Below are 26,147 nucleotides of genomic sequence, written 5' to 3' on the forward strand. Positions count from 1 at the left end.
ATGAAGCGTTGAATAATTCTGAGAGTGGAAAAGTCATTGGAAGTTGCTTTCTCAGTTGAATTTGGGGAAACCACTTGAAGCATTAAGTGAAGTAAATGTTCACAGTAAACCTGATGTGCAGTGGGGGTTGAAAAATTTTGATTGCAAATGTAGTTATTGTAGGAGTTGAACAGGCTTTTCTCCAAACCAAATGTCTCCCATAAATAGAAGCTGACACATGTTCAAGGTACAATATGCTAAATTTTCACACTGAAAACTGTAAATTAATCAAAAATGACTAAACTTATGCTTCATGTTTTTTAGGTAGACTACTTATGTTATTGTATTTATTTCCAACAGTTTCAAAGTCTGATTAATTCTTCATTTTCATAGTAACAGAAAGCGTATTGTCATGATGGAGCTGCCATGACAGACATGATTGTTGCAGAGGAAACAGGATGTTAACAACTCCTACAGGAAGCTGCCGCTCTGTTGCAGTATCTCATTGATGTTTTATGCTGCTTATTAAGATAAAACATAATTATTCTCTTGCATCAGCTGCATGTTTCTGTCACTGAAGCTCCCCAGTTTGTACTGACCTCTGACCATTCAGAGTTCAGTTTTATCAGTGGGATAGGGGTTGGAATGGTAGGGAATCACTCCCATGATTCCCATGGATAAGTCATCCAAGCGTACCGTGTTACACTCCAGGTTTTATGTAGATTTTCTGACATGGAAATAGCTATGGATTATGCACCGGAAATGTACAAACTTGTAAGCCCAAAAAACTGTGGTAGCATTGTGAGGCGTTTCCTGGTCCAGATCATCATCCAACACATTTAAGATGGTCTCTGCAACTATGTTTAACAAACGTTCCCTTCCATCAACTATAAATGACAACGAGCAGGAAGAAAAAAACACTGCAGTGTGAAAAACTCACTTTCCCCGTGTTCAGATATCCCAGTAAACCCTAAACAGTAGAAGAGCGACCCCCAGTGGAGAAGAATTACATGCACTTATCAAGGTTAGCCTCTGTTTCATTTTTAATCTTAATTCAAGTTTTTCTTTTTATTTAACTTGAGAGAGCTTTGTTTCTTCTGTATCATCAGAAATACTAATAAAAAACAATTACTAAATATTTATTAAATTAAATTATTAAATACTATAAAACAATTATTAAATACTACAAAAACTATATACTATAAAAACTTGCTTTGTGGTTTTTATTTCAGCCATGAAAGAGATTAACTTTATTACATTCAGAGTCTTTCATCCAGGGGGTCTCCAGTGGTGTGGAGGGGCAAGTGAGGTACGCCGTGGGAATTTATACAACGGTACATCATCACTATAACGACAGAATGACTAAAGACACTGTAACAAGGATTAAAGAGGCTATGTTACATGGATATGGTGTGCCTAGATCTCAAAGCAAAGCGACTTTGGCTGCTTTAATCACATCCATGTCCAGAGAAGGAAAGCCTTCTCATTTCAGGACTTCTCCAAACAGTCCAGGTGTGGAAGCAACCTTAATTTAATCTCAGGCTGGTTGGGGGTCATTCTCTCTCTCTTCTCTAAATTTCAGTGATCCATCACCCTTTATGTAATTCTCTCAGCTTAGGTAAAAGGCTCTGATAGTGTTCAATAAACTCCAATAAGACCAAAACACTGAAATGAACAACCGAGGGTTTTATTTTATAAAACACAGCTGAGACTCTTCACTGACAAAAGGCCGAACTAAAAAAATCCACATGATCTCTATCGGTGTGCAGAGAAGTTTTCATTCACAATATTCTCATTAATACTGTCTAATTATCTGGGACTTAAATTAGCTCAATTACATACAAAAATGTGTGGACTTCACATTAAGTGCTTTGGAGCCTGTGAGCTGCTGGCTGGATTAATGATCAGGCTCTTTACTTGTTTCATTGATCAATTAGTTACCAGGGAAAAAGACGGATGTTGTTCTTAATTCTGCAGCAGGATTTCTAAGTGAAGCAGGCCCAGGTGTGCAGACCAGGTGAACAGCTGTGCTTCAGGCGTTGAGGTACTTGGCGTGATGCTTGATGTGGTCAGACATGAAGGAGTAGATGAAGAAGTAGCTGTGGTCGTAACCCTGCAGGATGGAAAACACAAGAGTTACATTGTACTACAAACGGTTAAACAACGATTGTAATAACTCTTTACAGCTCTTCTATGGCACTATTTTCTGCTTTTCTGTGAAATATTTCAGTTATTTTACACATAATCTTTGGTGTTTAAAAAAACTGAATGATACACCAGCTGTCTTAATTTCCCAAATTTTAAAGAAAATCCCTCAGAGCCTTGTTGAGAGATCTCGATCACAGACGAGACAAAGGAGACAAAGATTGTTTTTCTGCGACGGTGCCGTAGCAGTGCTCCTCCGTCTTCACACCTTGTGACATTCTGACACCATGACAGCCTGAGACTACGTGTCCCCGTCTGTTAGTCCATGCAGAGTTCTCCCTGCTGGCTCCGATGATCTCATTTCCCCGTTTTTAACATCTCAGTGATTACATCTAAAAAGACAGCAGAGAGGGAGGATCACCTTCTCCACATGAACACCTCTATTGATAGTTAAGATGAAATGTCAAAGGAACGTCTTGAATTTAAATAGCACTGTGACCTTTGACCCCAATACCTGTTCAGTTCATCATTCCGTCACAGTGATCATTCTTGAGACACCAAGTTGACAAAAAAGTCCCAAACAGCCGAACAGACAGACAACCCAGCAACAGATGGCTTTTGGGTCGAGTAGTGCATGATTTGTTAAAAATGTGCAGCTGCATTTATACCGGCTAATACTGAGATTGCAATAAATCTGTAAATGGTATCATGAGTCTACCTGTGTGGTTGTTTAGAAAAATGCAGAGAACAATGATAGTCCTGCAGTGTGCATTCCTCAACATGAAAACATAGAAATAGTAGCAAGCATAAAAACATCATTTTTACAGCCTTCAAAATAACTGAAAATAGATGTACTTCTATTAGTGATGCTGATATCTGATATTTACAGATTCATTTTAGCCGATGCTGGTAATTGAATGTTTTTCAGACCTAAAACCTCACTCCTTCTAACACACTTTAAGGTTTGAGGTTGAACAAGAAACTGAAGTTAGTACTTACATCACACTTAAAAGTTTAAAGAATGAAAATAAATAAAGACCTCAACTGACACAAAACTCCACTAATTCATTATTATATATATGATTAAAATTGACAGTCTATATATGCTGATATTCACAGCCAAAATATCAGATGGAAATATCCACAGAAATGTTAACATCTGATTTTGATATCTGATAATGTTGTGCATCCCTATCTTCTATGAAGTACCGGAGTGGCCCTGTTTAAGACTTAAAGGCCTCTTGTCAGGCTTTATTATAAACCTTTACAGTACCACTGGATCCTAAAATAACTGCAGCCTTTTATGTTATTATGCATCTGCACAGCCGGACGTCGTCACTGTGATTACATTACTAAAGTGCAAAGCCAACAGAAAGGTCCAGATGATGCTGAACTACAACTCCCAAGGTACACTGCTGCAGGACACGTCCAAACACAGTGCTTTAGATCAGGGGACCCCCGCGACCCCCAAAATAAAGGTGCCAGTGATCGGGGACACCCACTGTACCTGAAGGTAATTGAACACAACCATGCACAATCAAGAATAGTCGTGTGCAGACAAGGCTGCCCATTAGGGGGGAAAAATAGGGAGAGCTTTCTGGGGCCCAGCAAAATCATGGTCCATTGTAAAGTTAAGCTGTGGTATTTTATATTTAACCTGAATAACAACCACTCTTATCAAAAAAACACATTGAATTCATTTGTGTAGTAAGCAGCCCTCTTAAAAATGTAAATCTTTTTTGTTAAAAACAGAATCAAAATACGTAAAATAGCTACAATGGGTGAATAATGGCAAAAAAATGGTGGGAAAGGTGGTGAAATTAGATTTTTAAAGTAGCAAAATGGGTTAAAGTGTCAAAAATGGGCATATTAAATGGTAAAAAAAGGGTTTCTAAAGTGGCTGAAATAGCATTAAAGTGGAAAAATAGGTGGAAATTTAATGAAATGGGATGAAAATAGACAGTGGCAAAATAGGGTTAGTTGTAGCAGAAATAGTCAGAAACTGGGAAAAATGGGCGTATCAAATTGTGAAATGTGGCTTAAAAACTGGAAAAAGGGGGTTAATAATAATAATGTGTCAATAATGTGTTAATAACAACAATAGGCAGAGAGTTGCAAGATTTGGTTCAAAAGCGGCAAAAACAGGCAGAAAAAGTGTTGGGAAGGGTTTAAAATTGACAAAAAATGGGGTTTAAGTTGCAAAAATATGTTAAAATTGGCAAAATTGGTGGGGAGCAGTGATAAAAATGGGTTACAATTAGGCAAAATTGGTTTAAAGTGGCAACAGTGTAATTCAAAAATGTTCTTAGTTTTGTTAAGGCATCTGGAGACCCCCTCTCAGTGACTCATGACTCCAAATGGGGTCCCGACCCCAACGTTGAGAACCCCTGTTGTAGGTAGCCTAATGACCTGCTAAAATGGCTAAATTGGCTGAAGCTGGAGATAAAAGCTGATCTTACATGTAAGACTAATATAACTATTATATTTATAATCTCTTCCTATTTGTACAAGTTTGAAAAAATAATTTAAGCTATGAATTTAACTGGAGACAGAAAAACCCAACTGTGGCCACACGGTGGCACTGTTTCATCAGAAACTGCCTCCTGAGCTCAGAGAGAACACAGGCATGATGATGGATTTGGTCCTTTTACTCTTAGACGTGAGAGACTGTCACGTACCACACTGTTTGGTTCAATATTTTAAAGTTTAAGACAGGAAACTTAATTAAAGCATTAAAGACAGAAAAAAACTGAAACAACACAGCACCTGATTCATGACTGCATTTTGGTTATTTTCTAAACTTTTGTGTATCGCCTCTTCAATTTGTTTATCTTGAATGTTTTCACTTCAAATTTTGATTTTAGGGAGTAAATCTTTCAAGTTTTCAGACTTGTCACCCTTTGATCTACACTACTGACTTCTTTCTTATTAACCTCTCTACTAAAGCTGAATTACATATGAATTTAAAATATTTTTTTAGCACAGCGCTCCAGGAACAGAGCAGCCGGATCGCATCTCCACCCTGAGTGCACGGCACAAAAATGGCAAAATGTACAAGTCTAGTGTCTTTCCTTGTATCTATATACACGAGGACAAAATTATTAACCCTCCTTTGAAAATGTCAGTTTTAGTAGCATTTCCCAAGTGCTGTTAAACAGAGTGGAGAGTTTTTATCACAGCTTTTCCAAACATCCTTGTTTTATTTTGGATGCTTACATTATTTTACTTTGCATACAGAAACATAATTATTTCACTAAAACAAAAAACTACCAGGGTCAAAATTATTAGCCTCCTTTAGAACTGACCTTTTAGTGGAGCCATAGCCAAAACCACTGTTAGTCAATGATGTGCCTTAACTTTATAATGGTCCAAGCTTGTAAAAACAAGTTAAAACCTATGGCTATTTCCCAGTTTACACACAGTAGAAAAGCCTCAGAGAGGGTTTGATCTGCCACTGGAGAAGCTACCATGCCGAAACCAAAAGAAATCAGAGAATGGGCGGGGATTCCTCAGAAGACGAGTCAGAGACTTGTTGAAGACTACAACAAACGACCGCAGGCTGTTACCCAGCAAAAATGAGACACTATTGAGGGGAGCTGATCATTTTGATCTGGCAGTTTTTGTTTTTGTGGAATATTTTCATTTCTGTGTGCAAAGTAAATTAAATTCAGCATCCAAAATAAAACTAGGATGTTTGAAAAAGCTGTGAGCTTTATCTCACAGCATTTGGTAAATACATTTAAATCAATGAAATTGTCATGGGGGTCTAATAGTTTGGTCCTCATGTGTAAATACAACGTAGCAAAGACACTAAAGTTAATATGATAAAGCCAAAATGCCTTGAAATGCAGGGTTTCTTTTTTTCCAGTCACAGTTCAGGAAAGTCTTTGGTTCTCACAGCATCTACAGCCCGTTATTTTCCTAGGACTGACAGCCAGAACAGATCAGAGCTGTTCTTTAATACATCAGTTCTTAACTGGTTGGCCATCAAGACCCATCTCCTTTCCCTTATAAGAAATCATGACCCAAATTTTGAAAAATATTCAAGTACTCAATTTTATTTAATGAAAAATGCTTCAGTTTGGACCCTAAATGGAACAGAACATGACTGAACAAAGAGCAAGGCTCTGACAAACACATCCTTACAGAATGGCATGTATAACACATTTTATTTTACCACAGTTCCTGAGACAGGATGGAATTACGGAAATTTCTCAAGGAATTTTTTCATTGTATTGGAAAAAACTGTTTTGCTTTCAGGCAAAAAAGGAGCTAAATAAGTTGCAACCCTTAGACAATGTCTACAATGTACTCGTCATCACAAGAAAATCTACAGCAATGGACACCTACCTGTAATTCAGACCCATTCTTTCACACACTCCTTCACTGATGGCAGAGGTTGCTATGGAGAACTGGCCATCAGTATTAGCTAATCTTATTCATACGCTTCCATACCCATTTACACACCACTGACAGCAGTGGGAGAAAACTGGGGTTAAGTGTCTGGCCCAAGGACTCATCGACATGCAGAGACTGGGGATGGAACCCACAACCTTCCTAATGTAAGACAACCGACTCAACCTACTGAGCCACAGTCGCCCCAAAACTATCAATAAAAAAGCATGGGTGTACTGGATGTCCACTAAGGGCTTCCATACATCATCAACATTTTACCAAGGATGTTCCTAAGCGTCCATTTCCCTGTTCGGCTAAACACTCATTTACATTTTGTTTAACCAAATACAGCGGCCTCTAGTGGCAGGAGTTTTATTACAGTTTAAAAGAGCATTATAGACCGTGTTCATAAAAACTCATAGGTATTTAGTTTAACCGACGAGTAAATCCCACGCGGCTAATTTGATAAACCATTTTAACCGTTTTACTGATTAACCACGCACATCCCTACATTTTACCATCAGTTTTCCTAGCACACATTCGTGCCCCACTAGAAACAGCATTGCGACCCACTTTTGGGTCCCGACTCATCAGCTGAGAGCCGCTGCATTAATACATCTGAGCCCAGTACAGGCATGGAAATAAACTGAGAGCAAATACAATGTTCACTCATATTTTTTTCAGTTTTGCAGAGCAAAAATAATCAGTTTTCAAATAATTAGTTTGCATCAGATCATATATAACTGGACTGAATCACATTAAATCAAATCGTTAAATTCCTCTTTGAAAGGAAATAAAACACTTCACTCCTCTTTATTTTACATTATATTTAAATTTCATTACACTAGCATTAACTCTATTCTGCTCTTTACAGGTTGTTTTTTTCTGTAATTTCAGTGTATTTCAGGTATTTATTTGTGTTTGTCTTGGCTGAACAGGAAGCAGAATCCTCTCACCATGATAGTAGAGTGTGTAAATGTGCATGTGTTGGTGAAGTCTGGATGCTTTTACTTTGACAGTTTAAAGGAACTCACCGGCTGCAGCCTGAAGACGACAGGGATCTTCTTCTCAGAGCAGACAGCGATCAGGTTGTCGGGCAGCAGCTGGCTGGCAGACAGGAACTGATCATCACGACCCTGATCGATCAGGATGTCGAGCTGTGGACCGGAGTACGACCCCGCCAACACGGTGGCATCATACGCCTGAGAAAAGGAGGAAGAGGAGGAGAGGAAAAGAAAAGAAATGTGGGAAAAGAAGTTGAGTTCTAACTTAGAAACTTGATGTTAAAGCTCGTCTCAGGGACATGAGGAGGAGGACACCATGCCCACATTTCTCAAAGTCTAACGATTACAGCTCCACAATGATTACAGTAGTGATTACAGTTATTATGAGGACAGCAGACTGCAGCTCTCTTACCTCCCACGTAGACCTGTCAGAGCCCAGGTATCCTGAGAACGCCTTCTGTCCCCACGGGCACTGCATGGGGTTACAGATGGGAGCGAAGGCGGACACAGCCTGAAGAGGAAACAGCAGCTTTACTGTACGAGTCCAGGTCTCAAAACTTAAATAATAATAACGTATTTTATTAATAATGCATTATACATCCTGAACAAAATTAAAGTGCAACAAACATAAAACAACACCTAAAAACAAAACAAGAAAACATCCCTTAAAAGTCTTGTTGATAATCTGATCTTCACTACTTTAATGCCTGATAAAAATAAAAGAGGCAAAGCTTTAACAAACTTCTGATCTTGAGTCCAGAGCCCTTATCTGTCTGTAGTTTTACAGCACACAGCAGAGAATTCATGTACAGTTTATTCAATTCTTAATAACACTGTTTATTTGTCCTGTCATTTTCCAAAAAAAAAAAAAAAAAAAAGGGTGATGAGGAAGTGTTTTTAGCTGAGTGTAACATGCAGTACCTTGTATTTCCCAGGGTTCTTCAAGGCACAGATCAGGGCCCCATGGCCCCCCATGGAGTGTCCGCTGATGGACATTCTGTCTGGGTCGGTGGGGAAGTTAGCGTTGATCAGTTTGGGGAGCTGAAAACAGAGAAATTATTTTATCTGAAGGTCGAGTTAAAAGGTGAGTTTTATCTGTGACGTAAATCAAACGCACCTCTTCAGTGACGTAGGCATACATGCGGTAGTTTGTCTTCCAGGGGTCCTCGGTGGCGTTCACGTAGAAACCAGCTCCGGTGCCAAAATCCCAGCTCTCATCCTCTCCCTCGATGTTACAGCCACCTGAAGCATGATGGGAAACAGCTGGGTTTGTCTGACAGTTTTAGTCACAGAAGAGATGAGCCAATGTGGTGGTTCTGAATGTTTGTGAGGAACTTTGTGTGCAAAAACAGGACACTGAAGCTACAAATATATGACAAATGAAACATACTCTGTGTCTGTAAGTGAGTGTAATATTCAATTTGTGTTAGATCATACGTGGGCTGGTGTCTGGAGCGACGATGATGATGCCGTGCTCAGCAGCAGGAAGCTGACTTCCAGCTTTAGTGATGAAGTTTTGCTCTGTACACGTCAGACCTGCAGAGAAACACACACACACACACACCCACACACACACAATACTAGTTTATTCTGCCACATGATACATTTGCCATGAACCATCCACACCAGGCTGCTTTAAATTGTCCCATGATATTTCACTTAGCTTTAAGATTCAGTCCCATGAAATTACTTAACTTACGTAAGTCTTTGCAAAACTTTTTTTTTGTTAAAACAACTCCCATAAAAAAAAAATCAACACCCAAACAAACACTGTCTGCACCCATTATCAATGTTTAAAGGTAAGTTTAAAGGTTTTAAGATCTCTGCACCATAAGTTATTAATCATCTCTTTAACCAATTATGACAATTCCATCACAGAAAATCAGTTCATTTTTGATTCATTATTCAAAACAAATTCTTGTGAATTGAAGGTTTCAAGTCTCACACTGTGTGGGAGTGTTTTTATCAATACATGCTTCCTTTTTTCTATACCAGTCATTATACAGCTGTAAAATTTCAAAATCAAAGCTTCTCGCTCACCAGAGAGCCAGTACATGACAGGACATTTTCCAGTCTCAGCTTTGGGAGGCAGGTAGACGGCAAACTTCATCTTACACTTGAGTTCAGCGCTACATCGAGGACACACAAACAGACATTCATTTAGAACCAGTGTTTCTCATACATTCATCTATTTGTGGCAGACCGCCACAAATAGATTCTGGAGCTACCTGTTCGCCCTCGCTCTGTGGATGTAGCGTGTCATTAAAATGACTATATCACGAATATCTGACTATAAATTTATGTGGAAGTTTTGAGCTGCCAGGGTGCATTTCTCGCTGGAGTTTCGCTTCTCCCATTGTCCCTGAATGCATCTCTCACAGCAGAGAGCTGTCTTTGCTCCTCCGCCCAGCCAGAAAACTCCACACATGCGACCAGGTTTTTTATATCAGCAGCGAGAGAAGCAAGGGAGAAGAAGGTAAACACAGCTCGGGTGAGTTAGCGGCTAGCTAGATGCCTTAGAAACAGCGCTGGATCTGTAGCGCTGAGCAGTCGTTTAACTTTGAAAAGGAAGAGGTCTGACTCACGCGGTATTCATTAAAATACGCTGCAAGATGACTCTGAGATAACGGTGGTAGTAACACAACACGCCGCTAAAGACACGAGCCCAGTGTTGTTGAAAATCCAGGATTTAAAAAATCTCAGAAAGACATTTAACCCAGAATACAAGATTTGCCTGGGAGCAAACATTTTGCTGAAAACTCCATGCCAGAGGTGTACAGGTCAGAGAAAAGACGGCCCAGCAGCGGACAGATGCGATCCACTTGTCCACAACAATGGAGAGTTATCTCTGCCTAACAGTTCAGATCACCGACAACAAGGAGTTAAAATGTTCCTGCCTCCAAACAAGCTGCCCCCATGATCACACAGGAGAGTTTATTGAATGAGGTCTAAAGACAGTCTCATGTTATGAACTTGTCAGAAACTGGTCCAGCGTTCATCAGCACAGACGATGGACTAATATAATCACAGCTGTGAGCCTGAATGGAGGACTAGACTGCAGGGTTTTGGCATCTAGTTGCAAGCAGGATTGGTGAGTCTAGTGTAGGTTTGCTTCACCCTTAATGAGGGAAATAATCATTTTATAATCAGCAATGGTAAACATAACCCAGAAAACATTTCAGGACTTTCAAGATCAAGTATTTCATGATTCATGTATTTTGATTTATTAATTAAAGATTGAGTAAAGTCCATTTCAAAATATAACTGCTAAATTTGACTTTATATTGATTTTTACTTTCTGTCCACAATTTTATTAAAAATTAAAAATCACCAAACTAGTGTCATTTGGGGCTGAATTAAATACAGATGCTTAGGGGCCATTTCAAAATATCACAATATATATATTGTATCAGGATATGGTGAAAATATATCCGGATATCAATTTTAGGCCATATTTGTATTTTTTAGGAAGCCCCGTAAAATAAAATGCCTCAGGAAAGGGTGCATAAATGTATTTATGTTAAGTTTATTTGGTGTTTGTTTAAATTTGGCATTAAATGAAAGTTTTATAGTCAAATCCAAATCAAACTTTTTTTTTTGTTTTGGTTTTTTTGGCACATGTGAACTTTGACTTTACACTCAAAGACACAGAAATGATCTCACCTCTCATGTTCAAAAACCTTCTCGAAGCCACCGGCACATTTGTTGGAGGACACTTGTGTGAGAGCCATCTCTGATGCTCTGACAGGGCAGAATGAAAACACGATTAGGACAAAAGTGTGCAATACTTTACACAAACAAATCTAAATATCTGTCATTTTAGTACTTTCCAAAGATTTGTATGGATAAATATTGGTTATAAACATCAACAGAAACTGTCCTATCTGCCGATACAGGTAACTCACAGGTTGATGGCTGCTAATACCGATATCATACCGATAACATTGTGCATCTCTACCTGAGGGAACATAAGTACTCAAACTGAGACAATAAATAAGACAGGTTTAAATCTGTCTAGTAATTCTGATGGAAAAACTCATGTATCTAAAATACAGCTACAGTGCAAAAGAGTTGTCAATAAATAACAGATTTTACCTTCAAAACCTTAAGAAATGGAGTCATGTAACTGGACAGTTCACGCCTGTTATCTCTAGAGCAAAGGTGAAGCATTGCATTGTGGGATTATTAACATGAAGCAATGCACACGAGGTGTCTTTTGGTCTTATGAGGGGTACTTGCATTGTCCATGATTTTTTCTAAACCAAGTAAACAGTGTTATATTGACAAGGTTGTCCAGATAAAACGTATGAAGATACATCTACATCAAGACCATTTAGTTTATATAATGTCAAGTATTTTATTTCTGTGGTGAAAAACTTTGATTCAGCAAATATCAAGTCGTCTTTATGTTAGACAACAGTTAAACTAGGTAACTGATATATTTTTAAGGTTTAAAAAAGAAGGAATTTTATGAAATTGAATAAACTAGATGAACTTTAGACATCATGCTTCTGTACGCCAAACAGCTACAAGAAAACTGTCAAAGTAAAGATACGTGTATCATTAGAAAATGAAAAACTAGTTTCAGCTGCAGCAAAAATTAACCCCAACCACACATATCAGTCCACAATCATATATTCCCCTATAGTTCACGTCCCTGTCTTTACACGGTTTACATTAGCGTTAACCTCAGCTGCGCCCACATTGAATCACACACAAAAGCAAATCTTTTTAAAACCTCAAAAACCTCATTCACAATGCAGCTTATATATGCCGAACTGTCTATTATACACCATTAAACAAACAGGCTGTAGAAACAAAAGCCAAATTAAGTTTGTACTAATTTAATGAACAAAAATGATTAAAAATGGCAGAATTGTGCATTGAGTTCAGCGTCCACTGTCGTCCATGGGGGCGTGCATGCTTTAGCTAGGAAAGTTAGCTCTAGTGTTATTAGCAGCTATTTACGAGTGTCAGCCGGAAGTTAAAGCGCTTTAGAACTTCTGAGTAAGAAAATAAACAAACTAAAAACATAATTATTCAGAGCATACCTTAGTATATGACGATACTTTGCAGAATTACTTGTTCAACTGGTTTGCTAACTTCCCCGCCGGGTGCAGACCAGAGCGTCCAGAGTCCAGCAACGTCAGGATGAACGTGATGACATCATGGGAACCGCCCCCTTCTCCTTCTCTGTGTAAGGAGTTTATTCAGACGCAAGATGGCGCTGTTGTTCACTAGAAACTACATCGGTCAAATTATTCATTTGTCAAGGATAGCTCCTGTAATTTATTTTCAATGAATATTTTATATTGAAAAAACTGCCATAGAGGAAAAACCGTGCTTGTTTAAATTTCAGTCGTAAAATTACTGAAATGAAGGGCCAAAAGGATAAATATAGGCTATTTGTCATACAACCCCAATTTCCAAAAAGTTGAGGTGCTGTGCAAAATGTAAACAGAAACAGATGTGAATGTTTGTCTAATATCATAAACTCATATTTTATTCACAATCAAACATAGACAAAATGTCAGATGTTGAAACTGAAACATTTTACCATTTCATGAAATATTTGCTCATTTTAAATTTAATGGCACCAACACATCTCAATAAAGTAGGGCCATGTTTACCATAGTGCAGCATCCCCTTTTCTTTTAACAACAGAGTTATGGCAGAAGAATGTTGTCTCATTCTTGTCTGATGTAAATTCAAGTTGCTCAACAGTCCTGTCTTCTTTGCTGGATTTTTCCTTTTCTGATGCTCCAAATGTTTTCTATGTGAGAAAGGTCTGGGTCCACACAAGAATGAGAGTAACTATGAGCCCCTGGTCCCACTGTGGATCACTGAGAGGATGGGGATCCATCCTCTCAGTGATCTTCATCCTCTCAGTGATCTTCATCCTCAGTGATTTTCATCCTCTCAGTGATCTTCATCCTCTCAGTGACCTCCATCCTCAGTGATCTTCATCCTCTCAGTGATCTTCATCCTCTCAGTGACCTCCATCCTCAGTGATCTTCATCCTCTCAGTGATCTTCATCCTCTCAGTGATCTTCATCCTCAGTGATCTTCATCCTCTCAGTGATCTTCATCCTCAGTGATCTTCATCCACAGTGACCTCCATCCTCAGTGATCTTCATCCTCAGTGATCTTCATCCTCTCAGTGTTCTTCATCCACAGTGACCTCCATCCTCAGTTATCCTCATCCTCTCAGTGTTCTTCATCCACAGTGATCTCCATCCTCAGTGATCTCCATCCTCTCAGTGATCTTCATCCTCTCAGTGATCTTCATCCTCTCAGTGATCTTCATCCTCAGTGATCTTCATCCTCAGTGATCTCCATCCTCTCAGTGATCTTCATCCTCAGTGATCTTCATCCTCAGTGATCTCCATCCTCTCAGTGATCTTCAGCCTCAGTGATCTTCATCCTCTCAGTGATCTTCATCCTCTCAGTGATCTTCATCCTCAGTGATCTTCATCCTCAGTGATCTCCATCCTCTCAGTGATCTTCAGCCTCAGTGATCTTCATCCTCTCAGTGATCTCCATCCTCTCAGTGATCTTCATCCTCAGTGATCTTCATCCTCTCAGTGATCTTCATCCTCAGTGATCTTCATCCTCAGTGATCTCCATCCTCAGTGATCTCCATCCTCTCAGTGATCTTCATCCTCTCAGTGATCTTCATCCTCAGTGATCTCCATCCTCTCAGTGATCTTCATCCTCAGTGATCTTCATCCTCTCAGTGATCTTCATCCTCAGTGATCTTCATCCTCAGTGATCTTCATCCTCAGTGATCTTCATCCACAGTGACCTCCATCCTCAGTGATCTTCATCCTCAGTGATCTTCATCCTCTCAGTGTTCTTCATCCACAGTGACCTCCATCCTCAGTTATCCTCATCCTCTCAGTGTTCTTCATCCACAGTGATCTCCATCCTCAGTGATCTCCATCCTCTCAGTGATCTTCATCCTCTCAGTGATCTTCATCCTCAGTGATCTTCATCCTCAGTGATCTCCATCCTCTCAGTGATCTTCATCCTCAGTGATCTTCATCCTCAGTGATCTCCATCCTCTCAGTGATCTTCAGCCTCAGTGATCTTCATCCTCTCAGTGATCTTCATCCTCTCAGTGATCTTCATCCTCAGTGATCTCCATCCTCTCAGTGATCTTCATCCTCAGTGATCTTCATCCTCTCAGTGATCTTCATCCTCAGTGATCTTCATCCTCAGTGATCTCCATCCTCAGTGATCTCCATCCTCTCAGTGATCTTCATCCTCAGTGATCTTCATCCTCAGTGATCTTCATCCTCTCAGTGATCTTCATCCTCAGTGATCTTCATCCTCAGTGATCTTCATCCTCAGTGATCTCAATCCTCAGTAATCTCCATCCCCAGTGATCTTCATCCTCAGTGATCTCCATCCTCTCAGTGATCTCCATCCTCAGTGATCTTCATCCTCTCAGTGATCTTCATCCTCTCAGTGATCTTCATCCCCTCAGTGATCTTCATCCTCTCAGTGATCTCCATCCTCAGTGATCTTCATCCTCTCAGTGATCTTCATCCTCTCAGTGATCTTCATCCCCTCAGTGATCTTCATCCTCTCAGTGATCTCCATCCTCAGTGATCTTCATCCTCTCAGTGATCTTCATCCTCAGTGATCTTCATCCTCAGTGATCTTCATCCTCTCAGTGATCTCCATCCTCTCAGTGATCTGTCAGTGATATCCTCACAGCTGCTTCCTAAATTAGACCCCCCCCCCCCCATTCCCACCCACCCTTGAAAGAAGATAACAGATTATCTTGTGTGAGGATCCTCAGAAACCCTCCACCGCCTCCGCCTCCACTCTCTACATGATTACAGTTTTGCCTGCAGCCAAACATCTCTCCATCTGTGCAGAATGCGAGGATCTGTTTCAAACTGAATTTGTCATATGTTTCTGTTTTCTGGCCAATCTTTTCTACTGTTCTCTGAGTCCATCAGACAGCAGCAGCAGCAGACAGATTTTAAAACCTCCACGGCATACTGTCCTCTACACTGTGTTCATGTTTCCTTTAGTTAAACCAGCTTCAGGACCTCTGCTCTGTCTGAACCCTGATGACAGGTGAAAGATCCTCTATAGACTCAATCATGCACTTTTACTTTAAATGTCTGTTCTGAACTTTCCCCAGGAAAGCAAAGATTAAGCCACAGTCTCAAGGAGCACCATCATTGTGTCCATCCAGCCCTCACCCATGGTGATGATCTCTGGGTAATGACTAAAAGAAGGCCATCACAGATACAAGCAGGGAAAATGAGGTTCCTTAGGGTGTCTGGGCTCAGCCTTAGAGATATGGTGAGTAATTCAGACATCTGTAGAAGAGCTGCTGCTCCTCTGAGAGGAGCCAGTTAAGGTGGTATGAGCATCTGATCGGAGTCGGAAAATGTTTATGAGCAGAGGAAGTCTGGGATGACTTATTTAGGTTATCACAGTGACCCTGGATGAGCTGTCCCTCTCTCAGCATAAGGTCCCATTACTATAGAAGAAATCCACAGTCATTCCAGTTCCCAAGAGCAGATCTTAAAAGCTAAATGAGTTTAGACCAGTAACTCTTACTTCACTGGTAATGAAATGTTTGAAGCCATTGGTCAAGCAGTTCCTGACTAATAAAGTGCAGGACCTGCTTGACCTGATCATCCTGACAGAGGAGAAGATGCTGCCATGACTGCTAAGTTTCTGTTGAAGCATCTGGAGAACCAAACTAGACTTGCATGAAGCTGGCCCCCCACCCCATGCAAAATTTTGGGAAAATAGTCTGTTTCGTTTGTACTTCGTTTGTGCCTTAAAAATTGTTGTTTGTGCTGCTACAGTTTTTAAGTTATTACATATTATTCTATAGGTCATCCAGAGTTCACCCAGCCCCCCCATTTGCTCCAAATGGACCCGAAATGGTACCGTTTGTTTGTGCTTTGTTTGTGCCGTAAAAACCTTCATTTGTGCTGCTATGGTTTTATAGATATTACACACTCTAATTTCCGGAGATGACATCAAACCCCTCCTTCACGGGGCCGTAAAACACTTTATTTATACTGTTACGGTTTACTGATATTTTTTAATTATCATGCAGCTCCATTAAGCCCCTGCCGTGTCTTTATTCCACTTATATTTTTTAATTAACAAAAGGTAGCACACTTGTACTGGATTAGCATGGTTGTTGTTCCAGTGGCATCTCAGTCGTGATGGAGCCTTACCTGGTCATCATTTCTTGATACATCTTCCTTCATTATCTGCTTCAACAGTCCTGTCAACCAAAAACATGTCTGAAATACCAATAAAAAGATTGCATTCCCTAGCCAGCGTTTTGTTCTTCATTTGAAAGAAGGATCATGCCCTGCGCCTTTTTTTCCCACTAAGGTGCACTCACATTGGCTAGTTATCTGTGGGATTAAAAAAAACTCTGCAAGCACTTTCAGAGCACGGATTCTTAGACTCCTCTGCAAAATAAAACTTCTGTCCAATGTAAGTAAAATATGTAAAAAAAAAAAAGAGAAATTACAATATAGAATGAAAGACATTGCCTTCTGCATCAACAATAGTCTGTGAACAATGTCCACAGTGAAAAATGACTGAAAACCTTCATCTCTGCTAGCAAGCTAGCTAACATTTTCACATTAGGCACATGTAATTTAGCAACTGCACAAACGACCTAGAAGGGGAAACTGAATTTCAAAATAATTACTAAAATAATACATCATTTTGATGAAATTAACCCTTTCATGCATATTTGGAATACATTTTTACCATTAAGGTTGGACTACCATGTCCAACTACCAGGTGGAAAACTTCCAAACCCGTCTGAAGTTTCATAAAAATATTTTCTTTGCATATTTTTTGTCATATTGACATATTGCAAGATAAATCCAAATTGGCAGATGAAGGGCGAATTGCACCACACCCTTCAGCAATAACTGTTAAATCCTTCTATTCTCAAAGAATCAGACAGCTTAAAATATATATATCTTAAAATCCAATATTAGGAAAAGTTTATGCAGATTTTAAAAATACTTCTTTTATATATTTTTTCTGTGACCAAAAATTAATCTGTCCACTTCAGTGGACCTTATGCACTAAAGAGTATATGTATTTTGCCTGTGTCCATATTTCACCGATTTCTTTTTCAACTTTATAGAACATTTTAAACAAACAAGACAGTGTGGCATAATGCATGAGGTTTACAAATATAAAGTTAACATCAATAAGACGTCACATCAGTAGGTCAACCCCCCCCCATCCCTTATTCGGCCAAACCTTTCAAATTTATTAATTAAAACGAGGAATAAAGGTAAATAAATAACAATAATAATTAATGAATAAATTAAAACAATAATAATAATAATAATAATAATAATAATAAAACAAATATGTGACATAAACACTCAAGAGTAGATAAATAACACACGTCAATCCTCCAGGTCAAAGGAGAAATCAAGAGAATGTATAAGGTTCAGAAAGGGATCCCATGTGGCATAAAATGATTTCACTGAGCCTTTCAATGTAAACCTGAGCTTCTCAAGCTTTAAATCATAAAGCACCTCATGGACCCAACGAGAATGTGAAGGGGGGCTGGGGAGTTTGCAATTAAGGAGAATCAGCCGACGGGCCAACAAGGTGGAAAATGCCCAGGCCTGCTTCAAATTTTTAGGGACCTAATTCGGTATCTTTTATTTAAAACTTTGGTTTAATTCACAAGTGAATAGTTTTATTAAACAGCAATAATACATATACATCAAATTTAGCTTTTTCATTTATTTACTCTAAATAAATGTTTGTAAAAGACATGTGCTTGTCAATATTTATTATGTTCCATTAAATTACTATTTATACCGCAGGTGTATGGTGTCAACTGTAGTGAACAGAGGCATAACTCCCTCAAAATACAACATTGAAAAAAAATGACCGTGATTTTTAACTTGTTTGAAATTATGAAATATTATAAGAGATAATATTGATAATAATAATTATAAGGTAAACAAAGCATTCCTTTGTGATTTCATAATTCATGCATGAAAGGGTTAATTTTTTTTTCTTTGTCTAAAACACCTCTTCGCATTGTTATGGTTGCCAACTCCTGACCTAGACCAGTTTCCTAGATATTTCATTTAAAGCCAAGCATATGAGGTTATTATTATTCATGTAATGAATCCTAATCATATTCATTTGTCCTTAAACTAGATGCCCAGACAACCAGCAGTAGACAGAGATTTGATTTTTGCTGTTCTCTGCTCATCGAAAGAGGCCGTAGTCCAAAATGGCAACATAGCCACTCCAAATGCCAGTGTGTGGACGGATCTGAGTAATCAGCTGGGAAACAAGATCTCTGCAAAGGCTCTGTACACCTTTGTCAAAGCTAACAGACACAACATCTGGTCAGCTTTGGGATTCAGTCATCATGAAACTGATCCTGAAACCAGTGACGACACAGGCTCTGAATCAGGTCCCCATTTCCCTGAACAATCATTTCAGCTTCAAGTTCCTTTTGACAAGTGGGCAGAATTTATTCCAGAAAAGGCTGAATACAAAGATAAGTATTCTCAAACCCAAAAAAGGATTTATACAATTTTGAAGCCTGGCACCTGGACCCACATCATAAATGAACAAATCTGGTAAGCAGTTAAAATTCCTTACACATTTGTTTTTAAAAGAGCCAAGGTCTATCCATCCATCACAAATAATTATATTGAAATCAGAGGACACTGTAAAGAGTGTCATGGCCTTCTTGACATTTATTGTGACAGAGAGCCCGAAATCAACAGCCCAATGGTGCTCAACTGTTCTATTAAGCACAGGGATGACTCCCTGCACACTGGCAGCTCGAAGCGTTTCATGTCTGGACAGTTGCGTGTGCAGATAGCTGAAGAACTCTGTGAGGGCAGGATGGAACCACATGTATGGCGGGCATCACAGGCAGAGAAGCTGATGGACTTTGGAGATCCTGAGCCAAGCCATTTACCAAATTTGGCCACCCTGCACAAAGCAAAACAAGAGAAAAATGATACGGCATTAGGTGACAAAGATCCCATTTTCTTATTGCAGCTATTGAAGTACAGTGTACCTCACAGTGGTAGCATTAAAGACATTGGACTGGGCAAGTTTTTCTGTCACTACTGGAGTCAAACACAAATGCATGTGTACAAGACCTTATCCAAGAAATCTCACCCAACAGTATGTTTTGATGCAACTGGCTCAGTTGTTAAAAAACTGGTGAGACATTACCACTCTGGACAGGAATATGGTCCCTCTCTTCTGAAGCACCAGCATCACTGCTACTTCTGCTACTGTTGAAGCAGAGTTTAAAAACATAAAAATGGGCTTTTCAAGCATGAAAACCTGCCCATTCGTGTTGATCGGTTCGTTGCTCGTCACCTTTCCTTCACCGAGGGAAACATGCGGATTTGTTCTGCAAAACAAAAGAGTGAAAAGGATGTAGCTGATGCAACGACTGTCCTAGGACCTGACCCTGTCTCCACTACTTCCCAGAGTGAAGAAAACAACAGAAGAAATGATGCTCACCCTGGTGAGGAGTCTGATGCAGCTGCAAACAGTCTTCCAACAGATGAGAATGTTGTTGAAAACTGGAGAGGCTTAGGAGTTCCACCCAAAAAAAGGAAGACGAGTTCTTACCTCTCTCCTTGTCCCGAATGGCTGCACGTAGATGCATCTGTGGGCCGGAAGAAAGTTACGGTGCAATTGTTAAAAAATGGGAACCATCAACAGCCTGTTAAACGTGGCAGATCAAACGTCTCTGTGCTCAACACTTGTGCATTTGATGCTGTTTTTCAGAGCTTATGTTGTTCTTTTTGTGACAGCTTTTCTTTTGAAAAGGTTGTTAGCAGCAACGAATGTGACAACCAATTCCTCCAGCTGGTGAAAACAATCACTACACAGGGTGTGACCCAACAGGTGTACTCACAGAGGGCAGCACTGCTGAGGGAAATCTTCAAACCTGTCCACCTGACCTCTGGTGCTCTCCAAATTGATGCACAATGCCGCATCTCTACTGTGATTGAGAAAACCATGAGGAATCTTCAAAGTGTTTATTTGATGAAACAATGTTCCTCACAGTAGTGCAGTCTAAGCACACAAGTAAGAAGGGAAGTTCCATTTGTGTGTACCAACACTGCTGTCTTGCAGACCTGTGGCATGGCTCATCTTGAGACTGCAGCTACAGAAGGACTCAGCCTTCCTGACTCTCCCTGCCTCAGGCTCGTCCAAAATCCATCTCAGTGTCCCTCTGCATTCAAAAAGCAAGACAGCAGCACAGGAAAGGCTCTGTGTTCAGGGAATGTTACCTACAGCTACAGTTTGGGAGATGTTCAGTGGATTGACACTGACCTTGGCCGCAGTTGTATGGAAGTTGCCTTGCCTGAATTTCCCTCCAGTCTGGTGCTCCAAGAGAAGACCTTTACTTTGAGGGCAGTCATTGCATTTCAAAGAGGCTTGAGCCAGGATTCTCTTGGACATTATGTGGCATACTGCAGGAGGGCTGCAAGTGCCTGGGAGATGTACGATAACCTGGGGAGCAGAGTGAAAGCAGCATCAGAAAACACAAAGAGCTGCCCCCATGCTGTGTTCTACCCAAAGCAGAGATTGCTTGATTGGTGCAATGCATTGATTTTGATGATGTTCCAAGTTTCTTCTTCATGCAGTCATCAACTTCATTTTCAAATCATTTTGGTCATTATAAATATTAATTTACTGCAGCTTTGGCATAAAACTTAGGTGGTGGTCTAATAAATTTGTTACACTATTCTATAGATGTTTTGCAGATTTGTAGATCTAACAGGGTACAACTCACAAAATAACTAGGGATGCACGATATTATCGGCAGTATATCTGTATCGGCTGATAATAGCTTAAAAAGTTAATTATCGGTATCGGCCGATAGTAAAATTTATGCCGATGTGTACGGACAATAATATGACGTCATAATTAAGCGCACGCAATGACGCCAGACGTGCGCAAACAACAACAATAAACAACATGCCAGCTGTGTGGGAGAAGTCTGAGGAGTGGGAACAAGACAGCAAAGCAGCTGTTTGCATCGCTTGTAAAGTACATCAGATGCGTGGAGGAGCTCAACAACATGCCTTTAACACCACCAGTTTAATTTTGCCTCTAAAAAAAACGCCAACTTGATGACTACAAGGACTATAACGAATGGCAAAACTTCGTGCCAGGGAAAACTTGGCAGCAGCCTCTACTTAAGTCATTCAACAAAGCTAAAAAATACAGCAGTGACAACCGAAAGGTAAGGAGCTGAACAGGAAAATCATTGAATTTATAGCTCTTAATAATCAGCCTTTCAGCGTGGTGGAATATACCAGCTTGTGATGCATTTAAAGCCCTGCTACGTTATACCTAGCGGGCGCTTATAGCCTTACCTGAACTGCAAAACTTTGTTTCCAGTCACGTAGAGAAGCTCCTCATTAAAGCTAAACATATGAGCTTCACCACGGATATATGGACATCATCATGTTGAGCCTCACTGCTTCCGTGGATAGATGAGGATTTTACTCTTAAAAAGTCTGTCCTACACTCACTGGAGTGCTCACTCAGCAGCCGCAGTTGCAGCCGCTTTTGATAACATGTTTAGAGATAAAAAGAACATGCATGTCATCCTACGTGACATGCGTGAAACATCGCAAAAGCAATGACGGACTTCTGAGTGCCGTCCTCTGTGCACACTCGAAGGTGCACGAAGGTGTGTCCAGCATTGGAGATGTGGGTGTCACTGTGTTGTTACAGCGCTGTTTACAGTGAAATGCCCATTAAACTTGGTTGCTTAGTTAGTTTGTGCTGTTTAGGCAGAATCAGGAGAACTACTTTAGTTGAAGTTTTATTTCTGTTCATCTTGAGTCTCAGAAATTTAGAATTATAATTAAGCTCTGAACTATAGCTATTATTTTTTTTTTTTTGCATTTAAGAATCTGTGTTGTTGTTGTTTTTCAAAGCCTTTTCTCAGGAGTATCTCAGGGAGCCATCCCGCAAACTGGCTGAGTAATAAGGAGAATCAGTCTAAATGTAGAAGCTATTTCTTTTTTGCACTGTGGAGCCCAGAGTAAGCAGGTTATTTTGCTGCTGCTTATTGCCCACAAAAATGCAGATGACTTCGGCTGTACTGTTAAAAATACATGTAAGCATGTAATACACATGTAATTCAATGACATTACTGTAAGTTTGTCATTAGTGTATGGCTGTATTTGAGAAAAAAAAAACAAATCAAAACAAGTTCTTCAGTTCTGCCTTCAGTTCTGATAAAAATCAAATGTTTTGTCAGTTTGTACAAAAATAGACAACCAAAATTTAAAAAAAAAATTGCAGTCCATGATAGAATTGGTGTTTATTACAGTGGAAAAAAATGTAATTAAATATTGGTATCGGCCAAAATTTGTTTCAAAATATCAGCATATTGGATATCGGCAAAAATCCAATATCATGCATCCCTAAAAATAACTGCTACAAAACCACAACAGCGGATATTATCTTAACATTCAAGTTTTTCTGTAGGCTAGCAAAAAAAGCCACAACAGTGTAACATGTTTACCTGAAGTTCGTCCTGCAACGGTGGCATTCCAGGTGCCTGGAGTATGAAAAATGCGGAGAAACATACAAAGGTACATGGAATTACAGATGAAGAGCAAATTTCCTTAGCGTGGTAGCACGAGACGAACCTTGTTTGACCGCATCCAAAACAAATAAAGAACACCAGCACGAGAGCATTTCTAGTGGTGACGTCATCTCCGGAAATTAAAGTGTGTAATATCTATAAAGCCGTAGCAGCACAAACCAGCACAAACGAAGCACAAATGAACGGTACCATTTTGGGTCCATTTGGAGCAAATGGGGGGCTGGGTGAACTCTGGATGACCTATAAAATAATATGTAATAACTTAAAAACCGTAGCAGCACAAACGACAATTTTTACAGCACAAACCGGCACAAACCAGCACAAATGAAGCACAAACGAAACACAAACGAAACAGACTGTTTTCCCGAAATTTTGCGTGGGGTGGGGGGCCAGCTTCAAGCAAGTCCAAACTCGACTTTATTTTCCTGACTTCTCCTCAGCTTTGAACACACTCCAGCCACATATTTTGTCTCATAAATTAATGAACAATTGTAATCTTGAGGTTGGCATATCAAAATGGCTCATAGACTTAAACGGTCATCCTCAGAGGTGTGTCCTGTCCCTTATTCTTACACTGATGACTGCAGGAGTCACCACATTAACAGATCTCTGGCACTTTGCTGACGACACGGTTTTAGTCTATCTGCTCCAGGATGGGGAGGTCGACCGTGAACCAGTGGTGTGACAGTCATATCCTCAAGTTAAACAACAAAAAGCAAAGACATGTCATCAGCTTTAGAAAAACTCAACCACAGTTAAGGGCACCGTTGTGGAGATGGGTGAGACTTATAAGTACAGGGGGAACAGTGACTGGTAAAAAACTGACCCATGACCTAAATACATCCAAAGTTAGCAAAAAAAAAAAAAAGAAAAGATGAGAGGGACCTGGATGCATCGGAGGACCTCCACTTCACCCTGGAAGTCAAATGAGTGCTGCTGAAGGATATCTGGATTTTTGCTTTTGTGAAGTTAGAGTATAATGCTGCTGATCCTGTGTCTAAAACAATGCAGCTTTGTAATCTTTAGGAGTATTGGGAAGGGAAAGAACAAGACTCTCCCAGCCAAACTCTTGGGGTACCTACTGTCCGACTTACATATTCCATGGGCACAACGCTTCACCATTTTGCTTGTCGGAGGTCCGCAGGTCCGCAGCTTGTTAGACCTTATTTACATAGTAACGGTTGCTGGGGTGTATGATTGGACAATGACCGTTTGGGGGCGGGCTTTTGCAAAAGGTCAATTATGGCAGTGGGCGAATTTGCCAAAATGTTGAAGTATCCCTTTAACACAGCACGTCTTTCTACTTGACTTACCTGCTGCATTTGAACTAATCCCTTATAAAGTTTGTGTCCCATTTACACTAAGTATAAACATTCCTTAATGCATCCGATTCATAACCACAACTATCCTGTACAAAAATATTCCACTTAAACCGAGAAGTTTTCACGGCGTGTCACCTCTGTTTGCATTGTTTTTAACAGGCACTTGCACAGTCACCTATATTTTCTTTCCAGGTATTTAAGTCTTTAAACCTTCTTTTTGATGCCCCAAACGCTTATTATGTGACGTTAATATCCCCACAAGCACCAATAAATTGTTATAATAGAAAAAAAACAGGCGACACAGTTAATCTGTGACTCCAGCCGACAGACAACAGCCAATCATGAGAGACGAGGACCGTAACCAATTACATTTAGGGATACGATGACGACTGGGTCCGCCCACTTACTGCCAAAAAGAAAATCTGCTCATGCGTGAGCAGGTTAAGGCTTCACAAGCAGACAAGCAATGACAGTAGTTGTGTGTCCTCTCCAAGCGGCAACCACCAGTCCTGAAAAATGAAACCAAAGCGGAAGTGTAAAAAATTCCTATACCGTGAGTGTCCACTTGATGCTGGCTGCAGGAACACCCAAAGTCCCGTCTGCACACCTGTTTTCATGTAATAACGCCCCATTATGTAATAATGTCATAAATTTTCAATTCATTATGTAATAACACCACATTTGTAATAACCTGCCACATTTTTTAATAAAATTCTTGAATGCAATATGTAATAAACTTTGCTGCATTATGTAATACGTTCTTACATTTTGCATCAGTAATTACAAAATGCAGGTGTTGCACTTTTTTTAAATCAAGAAAATGTAACAATTTGGTGCGTTATGTAATAAACCATCAAAATGGATGTCTCAATTAGAAAAAAAAAACATTATACCATCAGAACGACATTGACTTTAAGCATACCAGCATGAATCGTAAATATGAATTAATTTTAAAAACTAGTAGGATGTTTCATTGGTCAAATCTAAATCAAATATAACTGAATTCATAGAGAATGTGTTTGAAAGCTCATATAGACAAAAACTGCACTAAATGAGTGTTACTGGCACGAACATTATCGGTGCACTGAAATGTTGGAAGACATACACACATGCAATCTGGATTATGTTATGCAAATATTATACATGATAGAAAACAGACAAAACATGAAAACAAATACAGAACAGAAAAAACTTATTCCATCTCCATTTCTTTAATGTAACATTGATGTCCTTTCCTATAGTGGATAAAAATAAATGACCATCAAAACTAAACCAACTTAAAACAGGGTAAATAATCTTTCGCATCAAAAAGATATATATCTAATCATGTTTATGTTTTTAAAATAAAGAAGGCTATAGAAAATTGACTATTAACAAAAATTTAATTTAGACTTGATGAAAAAAAAATTCTCTAGTAGCAACAGTAGAAAAACTTTCCCTCCAACATAAACTCCTCTTAAAACAACCAGTATTTATGTAAAATAAAAGATAATCTGCCTGAAAATGACTGAACTATGTACAACAGACACTACCATACTTTACGTATCTTTAAATGATGTCTTTCTTTCTTTCTTTTTTCTCTCTTTCTTTCTCTCATATTTGCTCACATGGATCTCATATTCGCTCTCGAATTTTGACAGTATTATG

At 39.5% G+C, this 26,147-nt stretch overlaps 1 protein-coding gene across 1 annotated transcript; it reads right to left on the reverse strand.

Annotated features, from left to right (window-relative positions):
- Positions 1-1,650: 1,650 nt before the first annotated feature.
- Positions 1,651-12,674, reverse strand: esd (esterase D/formylglutathione hydrolase). The gene is made up of 9 exons (XM_041806519.1): positions 12,575-12,674; positions 11,187-11,264; positions 9,564-9,652; positions 8,961-9,059; positions 8,641-8,765; positions 8,445-8,564; positions 7,936-8,034; positions 7,554-7,721; positions 1,651-2,092 (listed from the first exon to the last, which is right to left on the reverse strand). The coding sequence occupies exons 2-9, from the start codon at positions 11,252-11,254 to the stop codon at positions 2,012-2,014; spliced, it is 849 nt and encodes a 282-aa protein (XP_041662453.1). The 5' UTR covers positions 11,255-11,264; positions 12,575-12,674; the 3' UTR covers positions 1,651-2,011.
- Between the last annotated feature and the right edge of the window lie 13,473 nt (positions 12,675-26,147).

This window comes from Cheilinus undulatus, linkage group 15, assembly GCF_018320785.1.
Source record: "Cheilinus undulatus linkage group 15, ASM1832078v1, whole genome shotgun sequence".
Taxonomy (NCBI): domain Eukaryota; kingdom Metazoa; phylum Chordata; class Actinopteri; order Labriformes; family Labridae; genus Cheilinus; species Cheilinus undulatus.